This window comes from Pieris napi, chromosome 10 (genome assembly GCF_905475465.1).
Source record: "Pieris napi chromosome 10, ilPieNapi1.2, whole genome shotgun sequence".
Lineage (NCBI taxonomy): Eukaryota > Metazoa > Arthropoda > Insecta > Lepidoptera > Pieridae > Pieris > Pieris napi.
Window position 1 is genome coordinate 13,040,597 of NC_062243.1, and position 14,986 is coordinate 13,055,582.

A 14,986-nucleotide genomic window follows, 5' to 3' on the forward strand; every position below is an offset into this window, starting at 1 on the left:
ATATTAAATACAATTATTTCAGTTTTGTGTGTAAAATAACCAACAATTATAAATTACATATAACACATAGCATACACATTGAAAATAAACCGAAATTCATTCAATAAAAAGAGCATCGGACAGAAATCCGGCGGGCCCAGTATATCGGCTGTCCGATTTGCATCCTCTGGAAAGTTCACACAATCACATTTTCCTCATCAGCCTGCGGGACGCATAATTCTTCCTTCCATCTGTCGTCTTCCTGTATCTACCCTTGCAAAAAGCTCTTTTTGTTCAGCCGGCGGCAGAGTGCGCGATACATAAATTTCAACGATCGGTCATCCCTTAAAAACAAGTTTAGCTCTTTATCCGGCGAGAGTAAGTTGAAGAATAGCCTGCTCGTACGTTACCCTCCGATTCGTTACGTATTCAAATTATTTGCCATCCTGTTTTTGTTACCTTTCGATTCTTTTGTGTGCCAATGATTAATTGGGACCCTTAGAATGGACATTTGCTATGAATAACAATAGTGTGCCTTATGTACTGCGCAAGGTTTATTACATAAATAAGTTTCCTTTTTCTTGTGTTTCTTGTTACAAAATTGCCAGCCATTTAAAACAGCGGTGGTTGTCGATCTTTTTAAAGTACCTATTCGTTGTAAATCAATGTTACTATTTGCAAATGTAGCAAAGTCTAAGTTAGGATCTATGCCTAATTAATTGGGGCTTCACGTGGTCACGGGAAGACAGGCCACCCCTTGAGTCAGCAGACATACGGAGTTGGCATTGCCTTGCGATTCCCACTAGATAATTAAATAATAAGCAGGGTTAAATCCGTCCCTTTGTTTCGGCTAATGTATGACTTCGTCACCTTTGCAGGGTCAATATTCACCAATATTTTATTATGTATATATGATTATGATTATCACTATATTTAGGCCACTCTTTTCGCGTATATTATATACCCCTAACAATAATTTATTATTCCAGTCGCAAAGAGGTATTTTTTTAAAAAGGTAAGTTAGCACTCATAAATATTGACCTATTCCTATAAGTATAAAGTTAGTTTATAATATTTATATTATTTACTACTCTTCCATAAGCGGAAATTAATAAAGGAGGTGCAGGAATTTGTTATGTAAAACATACTTAAGTGTGGAAAGTAGAAAATGTTACATTGCTTAACTTAACCGATACAAATGCATTTTTACACCTGCCTTAATGTACGAAAGTACACTGCAATCTGTGTAAGTTGGCAACAATAACCACGTCGGCACATTTCACAATTCGCACGTATGAAAACTTGAATAAGACCGGCGCAAGATAAAGGCTGGTCATGCATTCTGTTCACGTCCACTCTTTACAAATTCTCCTCTGATATGAACCATTCATACAGAGGATAAGTTTTGCTCAGTCCAACTGAGGATGATAAGTCGCTACGACTTAACAATGAGACTCAGTTGATTTCGCATTCACTGTTATACTTAAGCTTAGTGAAGTTAAACTCTGATTGCCGTAACTACTAATCTCTGTACTCAATTTCGGATGCCTTGCTTCACTCGTAGTACACGTATAATGTTGTGCTTTGACTTTTGTTTAGATTCGTCTTTAAAAAGAACGAACTTCTGTAACTCAGCAAGATTTAGTTCTTCAATTACTAAACTATAAATATTATTTATGGAAACCACTCAAGAAATCACAACAAACTGTGCGGATACGTCGCCAATCGTATTAGATAAAAAGTAGAATCACGGAGCGTAACACTGAAATATTTGATCTCATACTGTCCGAATGAAGATAAATGTCGGGATAATTGGTTTGTGGAATTCTAATTCATATAGTAAGCAGCATAAGCGCCGAGATCGGTTGTAGGTATTTGTGAACTGGTTGCGAACCGTATGGGGGATGCAGCGAAGCATGCCGCAGTGAGTCACGCAGTTATTCAATAACGCAGCTTTGCTTGTCCGGATTTACAACACCGTGAAAGGCCAAAATTCATAGCTGAAATTCTATTTGTTGTTGGCTAAAGTTTATGTTTTCTACACAAAAAGGAATATTGAATTTTTTATATTTATTAACAACATGAGATCTATAATCTAGAGCCATAAGTAAGAGCCTGTTAGTTTAAATATGTATAGGTACGATTAAGGTACATAATAATATGTAAGGTATATAATAAATGGGTTTACTGACAATTGAAACCGAGCATAAACTTAGTCATCACTTTTTCACTTCATTAAAGCCTTTATGCAGGTACTCAGACGTGTGAGGTTAACATGTGCAATCGACATAGGTCTGGCCTCAACCCTAGAGTCGGTAACGGCGAGACGCACAAATCATGCGACATATCGCGAACCGATACTTTCCCAATAAAATAAATCTTTAAGCAAGTATTGCTCGGCACTCTCTTTAAGAACACGCTTACCATACACCTTATCTTTTTTTAATGGGTACTATAATCAGTGAATATATACACTATATTAATAAAGCTAGTAGAAGGTAATTCATAAGTGGGACGACAGTTAAAATGCATCCAAGACAATAATTTACGTACAAATTTTACAAGGCAATAAAATATCGAAATAAAATTTTTGCAATAAAATAAAACGCTAACCGTTTTTACGGCGCCGACAATATAATGAAATAATCGTAACGGCCGTCGACGTCACATTGAATTGCCTAATAAATCTTCCTCGGCTCATATTGTCCACAGTCCTCTTGGCAACACTTTAATATCGAGAAATATCATCTCGATAATCGAACGCGCGCGCACTCGCCGCTCCGAATAAATCACTTCCCCGCGTTAGGCTGTCCGTTATTTTTTAGACTTTCCATTTCCAAATAAAGTCCCTGAGCAGCCAGTGCTTCCTCCTTCCGGGGCGGTTTTATATGATTTGTCGGCTGTCAGCCGTTTCCCTTAATATTGTCAATATTTCAAATATTAATTGTTGTAAATCAACTAACTTTCTATCGGCTTTGATGACTGTCTCCGCAGTGGAAATTCACTTTTGAATTAGCCGCGTCTATCATTACGGGTGTCGGGCGCTGACACTTAAAAGTAACGATAAAAAAATTGACGTCCGGCGTCGTGCTATTGAATTATGTAGGTTCACTTATCGCGTCAATTCACGCACTAGTCGGAAAAAAGTTCCGCCCATAAAACATTAACGAGCACTCAAGAAAATTCCGTTCGTTAAGTACTGTCAGCGTGTAGTTTTTCCCACCTCGCGAGCCACTAGAAGCCGAAGGGTCGCTGTCAACGCGATTGACCAGCCGATATCTCCCAAGAGTGTCGCCCTCCGGCCCTTCGAGGGACAACTGAAGATCATCGCAAAGCCCTCAATTAATGACAAACAATGCCCAGACTATCTCGTGTCCAATTTTCACTTGTCGCTTCCATTTTAAGCTGTGACAGTTGTTACGGGTCCAATTACTTTACCGACTTCCATTACACTGCAACTATATTTCATGAATCTAAGGTTCGTAACAACGGAATAAAACAATACACGTGTTATGAACGTGCAGTCTCCGACGAGATGCTAAAGTGCGCGCATAAAAACAAAATCAACACCACATAACACATTATATTGTTTGGCATAACGATGGAATCATGTCCGTTATTTTCATGAGGCAGATGAGAATGCTCTCTCGTTCAACGCTCGTATCGATCCTGCCGGGAGGAGCGGGGGCAGAAATTTGGGAAAACTTTGAAAGTTTCACGTCTAATTCAGGCGCACGCACACACTCGCAGCCCGAGCTTAACCACCGCACACAAACACGACTACCGCGTAATTTATGTTCGGTACTGTACCTGCTTCAAATATTATTACGAGACTGAACCAAATGTATCGTTCATACTATAATCCCATGTTTGATTGTCGATTCCTTTACCGCTTGCAATTGGTAAAATAAAAGCCTATGTGAAGATCAAAGCTCCGTCTTCTATTGTGAAATGAGTGCTTTGAAAGAAAACAATTAAGAAGATGAGCTGTGGGGTGACCACAGTGTGTGACGCCATGGACAATAGCACCGGGGATGGAGCAATTCCGGCGACGCGATCAAAGAACATTTTTCTGGTGCCATTTAATGATTAAAATATTTCTGTTGAGATCACATGTGCTTACTCGTATAATACATTGTACTGTACTTACCATGTCTTTTACTACCCAAATACAGTTATTCTACTCATTTAATATTACTAGTGCTAAATATTTAATAATGCCCGCCATATCCAAAATTAATTGATGTTAAAAATAAATAAAAATGCTTAACCCATTTTCCCCTTTAGATATCATCCGTTTCTTTTTTAATTTATCGTGGTTATAATTTTTAAACACCCTTTGTTGTCCGGTTAGTAAACAGGCTGTTTCGTAAATAAAGGAATGCCATTGAGGCATTCGTGGAAAACAAAAAATTGGGCCGCAAATTTAAAACAAAGGAGCTATGAGAGAGCAATTAACGTGATTTAACGACCATTTAATAAGACTTTGATTAATTTCATTTTTAAAATATAAATAGAAAATTTCACTTATATTGTTTAGCGTTTTCTGCTGTATATTTATATTCATACATTAAACGGTACACAACACTTTGACTACAACAATCTCATTCGAAAGTTGCTTTTATTTCAGAGAATTCTACTATCTACGTATGTCACATGTTCGTATACTCCTATCACAACGAAATTATAGCAAATTTTACGTTAGATTGCATAATAAAAGGGCGTTATATATCATTCATCTTAATTTAAACGCGCAGTCATCGCGCAAATCTGTATAATTAACATTAGTACGCCATTAGTGTAATGAAAGTTCTCTTTTACCGAGACATTATTTTGGATTAAGCTTTTGAATATAGCGTAGTATTTATAATAAATAATCGTTTTGGAATAACCATATTAATTAATATTAACTGTGCAAGATTATAAATCGAAGAAATGTGACCCCAAAGCACTTTGATGAAAAGTACATACTCTCCACACACTTCTTTGATAAATTACTTTCTTTTCGTTCTTTTAAACAATGACCGCAGTAAATTTGAAAAAGAAGGTAGTATTTGCTCGTATTTTTAAAAGCTCGGTGGCAACAAATAAAGCTGTTAGCTGACAATCGGTAGTCGGGTCACGGCTCGCGGGATCAAGTGCACTTGTGACCGGTACACGCGGGGTATAGACTTAAGATATTTCCGACAGTAAATCCTAGTTATATAGTTTCAAAATGAAATACAGTAGAACGGGTACGTTTATACTAAAAAAAATAAATAACTTTTGTAACTGTGGGTTAATTAAGTGGTTAGAGCCTTTGTGGTCGTTTCGTTTTAAAGCAGCAAAGCTGTTACCCTGCCAGGAGACTAATGTATATCACAACATATTCAACAATTCCCGAAGTAAGAGTTATAATATATAGATAAATGTTTGCGGAGCTATATTCGGATTCGTACGCCGTGTGTATCCGCGACACCTCAGAAGAAAGACGTAGTGAAGTAATAAGAAAAGGTAAGAGTGCCCCATCGAATGATAACTCCGGGCCTTTGTCTCTGGTCCGTCTTGACGAATCGAATTAAAAGGCTTATTGTGTCTACGTGACAGCCCTACGAGACGTTTTTGTTTCGAGCAAACTAAAATATTACGAGCCATTCACTAGATCCCGAGGGGAGAAATCGCTACTTGAATTTGTACTCAATTTTTAAGGGACTGTTAATTAAGAGTCGCTCCTTATTGGACTAATGCGTTAATTGTTGAAATGCAATCTCGCTTTAATCACTCAAATGTCTCGTGTTTAATTGAAATGTCATGATTTATGTTCGTTTTTCATTAAGATTTTATTAATTTCTGAGATGTCACGCCAAGATTACTGCTCTTTTTATTAAGTTTACGTGTTTTATTTAAGTAATGTAAAAAACATTGTATAAAAAAACATGTAAAGAAAAATCCCTCTAATTAAATAGCCTAATATTCGTTTTTTTTGTTACAGGCCTCATTACGGCAACGCATCCCATCTCCGGCCGATCAAAGTAAGTATGAACCTTATAGGGCAGGCAAAAGCAAAAAATAAAGTAATCCGCCGCTTATCCCATAAACAGCCACTTCCCTTGTACAAGGCTTAATTATTCATGACATCGCGACGTCTTATAACGTCCGTGGTCGCCAAAGACCGCGATAAAAATATAGGAAACACGCTCTTTAATGAGCACCGTACAATATTTATACAAGCAACCCTAATTGCTAGGGTGGAGAGTGGAAAAAATGGGCAATTTCACGTAATGTAATATGTATATTTAAGGTGAAGCCAGAGTTGAGTTTTGTCGCGTCTCTTAGCTATAAACACTTCGAGATACTTTATACTTGCCCTGGACTCATCTGACTATAAAGATCAAAATTTATATAATATATTTCGTAATAAAATTAAAAGATCATATAGTGATTTTTTTTTTCAAATTTCTTAATATTATTACACGCCATAATTGGAATTGTGAAGTAACTTTTATATTGCACACTGTAAATAGGTTTTTTATTTCTTCAATATGCTTAGGTGGTCGGCTCCCCTCGAGCCTCTTGACGGAAACCCTCAATCTAATGATACGCCTGCGTTAAAAAACACAAGAAAATTTAATAACGGTGCCCACAGCCTTACAGAAAACAAAGAAAATTTAATTTCACGATTTCCACATGCTCAATAACGCGGCAGTAAAATTGAGAATTGAAAATCTACTTTACTACTGCGTTTTGTCAAACTTTTAAGTAACGAACAGTAACAGTTTATGGTACAATAGGCATGACACTTTGTTATAATTAAAAGAGTAAAATGAAATATTCATAAAGGTACAGCGAGGTCCCTAAGCGAAAACCCAACATTCCCGGTGAAAAATCTGCATATCACGTTACGGGGACATTTAACTAGTAATTATCCGGTACAGAGCCCCGACACATTTCAAAGGTAAGCAAATTAGTTCCGCACTTAATGATCCGACAAAGAGCGTAAATCTTTTTAAAACCCCGAGTGTTTCCTTTTCCCGTAGGGTAAACAGTACGTAAAAAAATATTTGCATAAGCTCACCCCGCATATATGCAAATCGGCCCATACGTGGAAAAGCGGTGAAAATTGTATCAAATTGTTACGACACGTAGGCTTTCCCGACAATTTGTCAAGCGAGCTATAATTATTTGGAGCCCCGTGCCTGCTGTGAATTAGGCGCTCGGTTTATGTTGTCATATGGGAAAGTTCTTTTTATGCAATGCAATAAGCAATTTTTGTGAGTTCTGTGTGAAAATAAATATATGGCACTATATATTTATCGTTGTAGTTTTTTTTTTGGAATAAATTCGCTTTAACAAATCTTAACAGATACAAGTTGACCTATATAAGTCATTAATAGATACTAAAATCAATTGGTACGAGATACAAATTTTTATCTAAAAATTTAAACAAATGTAAGATTTAAAAAAAGAACACAATTTCTTATCAAATATTTTCCTGTGTAAATTTGAAATTTCCGTGTTGAAACATTTTCAGCGCTGGTGTCCCACGCCTCTCAATAAAAACAAAGTGCGATCGAACGGACGCTACCCGCTTGAATTAAGCCGGGTATCCGCCATTCACTCCTAAAAAACGTTATTCGCCACCTGTGGCTCGCGTATATCGCATGCGTTTATCTGCGGGAAATGGATGCAGTGGATCCTACATCGATATAGCTGACGGGAAATACGAAATGACGTGTCTTTTTTTATTCATCTCTTTAGTTTTGGGTATCATTTTAATTAATATAAGAATATTATTGTTTCTTTGATTACCCTACTAACTCACTCACATATCTTTATAGTTTTATGTAATAACTCGTTTTTCCTAAGCAAATCGAAATTCACACTATTCAGAAAAATAAATTGTGTGATGTTATATCTTATACAAATAAAATTTTAAAAAGAATATTTTTACGGACCTCTAACAATCTTCCGTCAATTCCAGTAAAATCACATCCAAGTTTTCCCAGAACGGGACGCATGAATTCGGTGAGCGAATGTGTTCGCAATTATCATTCACGCAATGCTCCTGACCGGGCCCAGCACACTCAATTAACACGCCTATCGCATTCCGCCCAATTGCCACTACAGATATATTGGCTTCCGATGCGCTGGGCCATTCCCGTTTTATTCTTTCATTTCGGCTTTGTTCGTGAATGCTTTAGGAAGCACAAAAATAACATTACTTTTCTATAATGAATACATTAATAGATCTTATAATCTAGTAATCGCCATGAAAAACAAAACGCTATATTTTCCCACGGTTATGAGGTCTTAATAGTGAACATGCCTCTATGAAGTCGGGTGCACAATGGCGATAAAGGTGAGCAGAAAATCCGGACAATAAAGTCGACAAAAAAGCTGAGTGAGGGCTAGTACGGGGAAATAGTTCGTGAAATTCGGAAGGGTCCTGTAGTGAGCACACTTTACGACGGTCCTCTTAGCGAACCTGGCCATTACGTCGGGTTAAAAGATCGTTCTATTCGCAATATAAAGATGCCGAGGCAAGATTTGTAGGCGGTTTATGGATGTAGAAGGGTTGTTAGATGCGGTATTATGATCATGTCGAGTGGAGTCGTACCGCATCCAGAAGTCAACATTGCGAACACGATGGAGTACTTTCGAGGGCAGTATAAGAACGTGGAAATGGTAAATCTCATTTTATGCATTATGAACTTGAGTTCTCCGGTCTGTTTTCAGTTGCGTTTCAGCTTTTGAGAGGTTAATAAATGCGGTAAAAGACACAATTATGTCCAGGGAGCCACTCCTGTTTTTGCCATTTTGTACTCTTATTTTTGTTTGTGCGAAGCGTATTTCATTTGCATAAGGCTTATTAAGCTAAGCAAAAAAGATGTTTATTCGGTCTGACTGACCACGATCATTAAAGTTTTAGTCGAACAAAGCGGTATAAATGTTTAAGCTTAAATAAAACAATGCAGTTTCCTTTCAGTAACCAAATATTCAAACAATATGAACACTAGCATTTACACGTTCACAAAGCTCTTGAATGCGAGCACCATTTGATATCCAGAGACGTTTGCGGCTAATTGCATGGACGGAGGGAATAAACAAGGCGTGCTGAGGTTCACAGGTGTTTGTGGAGAGCCCTCACGTAAACAGTGCTTTGCACTTCCTTTTGCACCGAGACTTCCTTTGCAAGTCGCATCTCGTATATATGTATATGTATTGTCTATATAAGAGATTTAAACTTTCTAAGTATATGTACAATCGACTTTATTGTTAATGGTAGTGACTTTGAGAGAGCATTAAAGACATTAAAGATCATTATGTTTTTAATTTCTTGTGTAAAATAATATATTCAAATTCAAAAATCATTTAATAATATAGGTACATTTACTAAAAAGAAAACCTATTCAAACACGGTCAGATTTAAAGCATTTAATGTCACTATCGCGTGTCTCGTTCCGTTCGAATCTAAAGTACTGGCACTAAAAACAAATTATACATAAAGGTTTGCGGTTAGGACTCAGACGTGCCTCGGTCAATCCTTCTAACCTGTCGTGTGAACTAGCCCTTTGAGCTTGCACCTACACACCGCAAACGTTTGTAAACAGACTATTTTAGATTGCAGGAACTAGGGATCACATTTCCAGTTTGGGACCTCGATTTTTTATTTAGTTTTATGTTTATTTATTTAATTAGTGTAGAATATACGCCCTCAATTTGTCGTGAAAATGGGAAATATCGACAAGTACCTATTATTTGCGAAAAGAGGTAAAGAAAAAGAGATTTTTAAAAAGGTATTTTTACGAAATTCCATACATCCATAGCGCGGTTTTTCTGGAGATAATTATGCAATGTTGGGCGGGCGGCGCCGCGAGCGGCCTGCATATTACATGAGAGTAACTTTACGTATTTATTTAATATTTCACCGTGAGAAATTCTTTGGTTCACATAGTTTACATTTTTCACTTATTTTGAGCATTAAATCTAGACATACTCGTAGATGGTGAAATATGATAACTTATACGTAGAGATTTTCTACTTACAAAAGACGGTAATTTCGTTATCGTATAACAATTCAAATTATTTAAATTTTTAATCAGATTCACACATTATAAATAAATAAAAAAACTAAACACTATCCTACATTCAAAGGAGTCCTAACACTAATCATATGTGCTTGCTTTGTAGGTGAAAGCACTTGAAGTACCTACTATAATATATTATGTACACTGACGAGATTGCACTTGAGACTTAATTTCATTTCCTAATACGCTCCACGTATTTGCTCGCCATCCATCATGTTTGAACAGAACCACATTTTCTCTAGACGTGCGATATTTTCCTTTTGTCTAGACGAAATATTTAAATAGAAACAATCGTGAGTTCAAGAGGCGATATATCCAAATTGCTCATGTAAGACGAAATTAACCCTCGGCCGCATTAAAGCAGATAAGTCGGAGCTCATTTGCGGGCCTTCCGGCAGCCGCTCGTTACATCTTGATATTCTTTACCCCTTCACCGATACGGAGCACCACACGAGCAATAAATGGCGCGGAAGAGCCCGCTATCGCACGGCCCGATATCTTCCATCCGAATTAATTTCAGAACGCGCCTCAAACGAACTTAGTTCGCGGACTTGTTATTTCTCCGCACAAGCGAGCGAGCGCGACTTCTAATCGCTAAGAGTTGCGAGATAAAATGGCGGACCCGTAATTACCATAGCGCCTTTCGAAGATATGTGGAGAATCTTAATGGTACGGTGGCTTTGTAAATAATGGGCTCTTATGGGAAAGTTGGCGAGCGCACTGTATCGTGCGTAATTTTAAGGCTGCGAACCCTCGTGTCTTCGCATTTATGTTTTAACTAGCTGTTACTATAGCTAAAATATTTATTACTTTGAAATCTGTGTGCTTGACTTATGGTTATCATAATTCCTGCCTATAATTTTAAGTAAAAAGGTCTGTGTTAATAACAGTTTTTTGTTAGATATTAAAAAAGAACGTATGCTGCATCAACGAAATATCTTTTGATACATTCAGTTGAGAGCTAAGTATGACTTAAATCTCATGTTCATAATCACAATCCCGAGCAGCTACTCATAAACATTTCCGCACTAGTACTGTTCCGCTATTTAGATTCGCAAACTGCTCAGTTAATACATTTTAAAACGTCTCCGACGTTATTCAGGAAACGATACGTACCGAGCTTCAGTGCAATGAGCATGTTCCCCACATAACAGCCACTGTAAATTAGGCACCAAAAACGGTCTCATTTTCCACCCGAGTGCTTCGGCTAATATTGTCTCGCTCTTGAAATATGCAATCTCACCTGCGGGAGCCGGCGTACTGTAATTGTTGAATATACTGCGTCGTTTAATCCACGTTACATCTTCTGGAATGTTCGAGAACGCAGCCAAGATTTGCAGGCGCTCTGCGGCGAGAGACTTGGCCCCGGGCCTACGCCGGATTAACCCGACCTTCTCCGTGTACTCACTCCCCAATTCCGGCGCACTTGTAACCGAATGTTAAAACTCGTTTACATTCCCGAAACCTTTTATAAAGTACCTCCCCGAAAGCGTTCTTCAACAATCCCGTTGCAAAGTTGCTACAGTAAACAGCCGTCAGCGTCGTCGTTGAAATTGCAAAAATGTAAAAGAGCTAATGTTTGCTCACCTTAAACCCCTTCCCGGCCCCACGTGCCGGCGTGACGAGCCGGATAAAAGGCTTTAATACACCCTCATCCCTTATTACGAAACTTGAAAAAGACAACAATATAGATCCAATGTGTCGCGGGCGGCAATCATACGCGCATCAAAGGTGGCGCGCCTCGCAGCTACCCAAGTGTGGAAAGCTACCTCGTGTTGCGCTTCTATGGAAATACGGAGTCAAAGGGCAACACGTTATGAGATCTCGAACAATACAGATTGTTTCAATTCCATTTCCTTCACATTACCCACCGTTCGAGAGCTTTATAATAAATGCATGCTCATATGCCGCTTACATTCACCGTATACAATTAACTAGTTCTCTTAAAAAGCTATTACTGAGTATGCTTTAAAACTGTACCACAAAAAGAATATTGATAAAAAGAAGCGTTTTCCATGTACACTGTTCTAGAAACACATCAAGCCGTCATTACCGCCCTTCTGAAAAATCTGAAGCTGTTTTGCAAGTCTAAACTCCTTGTGTGTCACCTGACGGATCCCATTTGAAAGGCTCTGAGGTACTCCTTCGATACGCCAAACAGTTAATTGTTAATGCTGAAACATAATAGAATCTTGTAAATTATTTTAAACTTGACCGATATCAGAATTTTACATTTACGATAATATATAGGGGAATAATAAGACATTATGAAGTCAAACATATGGTTTTACTTATAATACTTAACGTGTGCTCTTAATTTGATGTTGTGGAATTGGCCCAAAAATCATTTTTTTAATGTTTGTTTTAATCTATTTTTTTTAATCGAATTTCTTCCATTGACAAATTGTAAGGGGATTTAACAGGTATTTTTGAAGGATTCTATAACGATAGGACGTGAGCACATTACTTGTAACGTCATCAAAATAATCTCACAATTTTCCACGAGTTCACAGGCTGCCACAAATTGATATCCGATCAGGGCTCATATCCAACGTCAAATTGTTTTCTTATCAATACGTTATATATATATATTAAAAAAGTGCGTGCGTACAAAGTACACGTCATGTCAGAAGTGAAACTTCTTTAGTTAACTAATTTTTATGTCTTGTTCATATTAATAAAAATCTAAAACTTTAGATTTCCGAGACTTACAGGTAGGGAAAAAGGAAGGTATGTTAGGAATTTAATGAATTTAATTGTCATTAAAATATTTAAAGTGTCGATATTAATACATATTATAATTTTTTTTTATTTTATAATAATAACAAAAACACGGCAGTTTAATTTACAATTCGTCATTTGAGATTTCAATAGATTATTTTGCATAAAATATAAAAAACGAATAATTCATAAATTCCCTTCCCCTTACGAATTTTTTTCGCCCTTCTCAATCTCTCTCAATCGGTCTCAATCGCTCTCTCCCTTTTCTTCGACAAAAACGCTGCACATCTTCGTGACGTTTCCGTAAAAATTTACCCTCATGCGCCTAAAGAAGTTTCACTTCAATAATAAGTATTATCCTAACCAAATTAACATTATTTTAACTAATTATCATTTATTTGGTGATAAATTTTCCTCGACTTGACTATTGTGTGTAATATAAGGCTAAATGAGTGTCCATTGGTCTAATACAAAATACTTACTGATGTAAATTGCCAAAGATAAACACCCATTACGCACGGTATGATTTCGTCGTAAAACAAGCCTTGGCACAAGTTCGGGAGTCCGCAACACGCTGCCTCAAATTGCCATTCAATCAGTGTCGCGACATTGTTTCCCTATCAATCCTTATTGGGAGTACGCACACGCTCCGCGCCGATATGCCGCCATCAAAACGCGATTTGTTTATGAAAATTTATTGTATTCGCCATTACCGGATTCTTTTCCTACGGGAGCGACCCGCGGAACGAAATCACCTTATTCAATTCCCTTTTTGCATACATCACACGAGGGGAACAGGTTTTGTCTAAACATGTGAAACGCGTTTGAGAGCCGAGTTCTCTTCTTATTAGTCTGGATTGTATTCCTTGATTTGCCCGCGGGGCTTCTTTCGTCTGATATTTCTTTGAAACATTTCTAAGAGTATAATGATACTAAGGTAACATTTTTAATACATATAAGTTGTGCAAGTTACCTGCCTTGTCTGTATATTCGACATTTATTTCACTTGATGTTTCACAAGAAAATAATTTTAATTTTCTCACATACAAACTCGTACTGAGACCACTTGTCATTAGCGTTACACGTACGACGAAACGGTGATGAATCTCCCCAAAGCCTCCAATTCGGAATTCCGCTCATATCATTTATCAGCAGAATTAGCGAGTCACACATGCAAAATGTCGATTGTAAGCGCGCGATATGACACCGCTTCCCTTCTGTTTCAAGGATTTGGAAAAAGAATTGTCGCATATATCACGGTTAATAGGGTGAGGAGAGAGCACTACTTATGCCTAATGCGACAAGGAAACATGCTATGCTCGTACGCTCGAATACATTTTCAGAACTGGATTTTCAATGTAATAAATGTGAGCAAACCGAGCGAGCTACTCGCGGTAACCTCAACTTTTGCAGTTACCGAATATTTGAATTAATAAAAGATCTCATACAAATATTATTAATAATTCTTCGGGGTTTAGAAGTAAATAAATTCCCGGATATGCCATATTAAACGATTTACGCTATGACCAAAAATTTTAAATAAAACTACTTGAGCCCACATGTTTAATGATGATAATGTTTAATTCTTAATTTTTATAAAAAATTCAACACATCAAAACAAATATTGTGTACCTACTGACTCAAAAATCTCAAGGCAAACAATGAAATTACTATTAATATTTATTCAACACATATTTGATTCTATTTTGAATACCCAAGGTGCATTAGCTATAACGCTAAAAGTATACAGCAAAAGCGTGGTTTTTTGATATAACAATAAAGTGTTGATGGTCGTAAACACGTTGGAATAATGCTCAGTAAAACGGAATGATCCTTGTAAATATGGACAGGCAATGTCTTTGAGAGTAGGGAATGAAGATGCTCTTAACGATAGGTACCATAAAAACCAAGTCATTTACCTAATATATTTAAGAATTTCAATAAAATCAAATCATGTAAACATGTAACAAACGCAATTTTTCTAAATAAATATAAGTTTATACGGATTGCATTAACCGTCTTTTAGTAACCAGTTCTACCCGGTATTAATAATGTTAATAATTAAATTCACATAAAAAAAGCTTGTAAGGTCTGTCTAAGATAAATCTTTATAACATATTCCAATCGTAAGTCTAATGCACTCAAAGACTTTCCTCTCGTACGCAAATCAGCCGAAGATTATGCTAAATACTCGTTGGTATTATATTCTACGTAACGCA

General features: G+C 37.0%; 1 protein-coding gene across 4 annotated transcripts in view; it reads left to right on the plus strand.

Moving 5' to 3' along the window:
- Positions 1 to 14,986, plus strand: part of LOC125053135 (myelin transcription factor 1-like protein) — a 162,072-nt gene that overhangs the window by 77,533 nt on the left and 69,553 nt on the right. For all 4 annotated transcript variants that reach the window (XM_047654359.1, XM_047654360.1, XM_047654361.1 and 1 more), the window contains exon 3: positions 5,951 to 5,990. In XM_047654359.1, the coding sequence (XP_047510315.1) occupies positions 5,951 to 5,990 (40 nt within the window). The remainder of the gene's footprint in view (positions 1 to 5,950; positions 5,991 to 14,986) is intronic.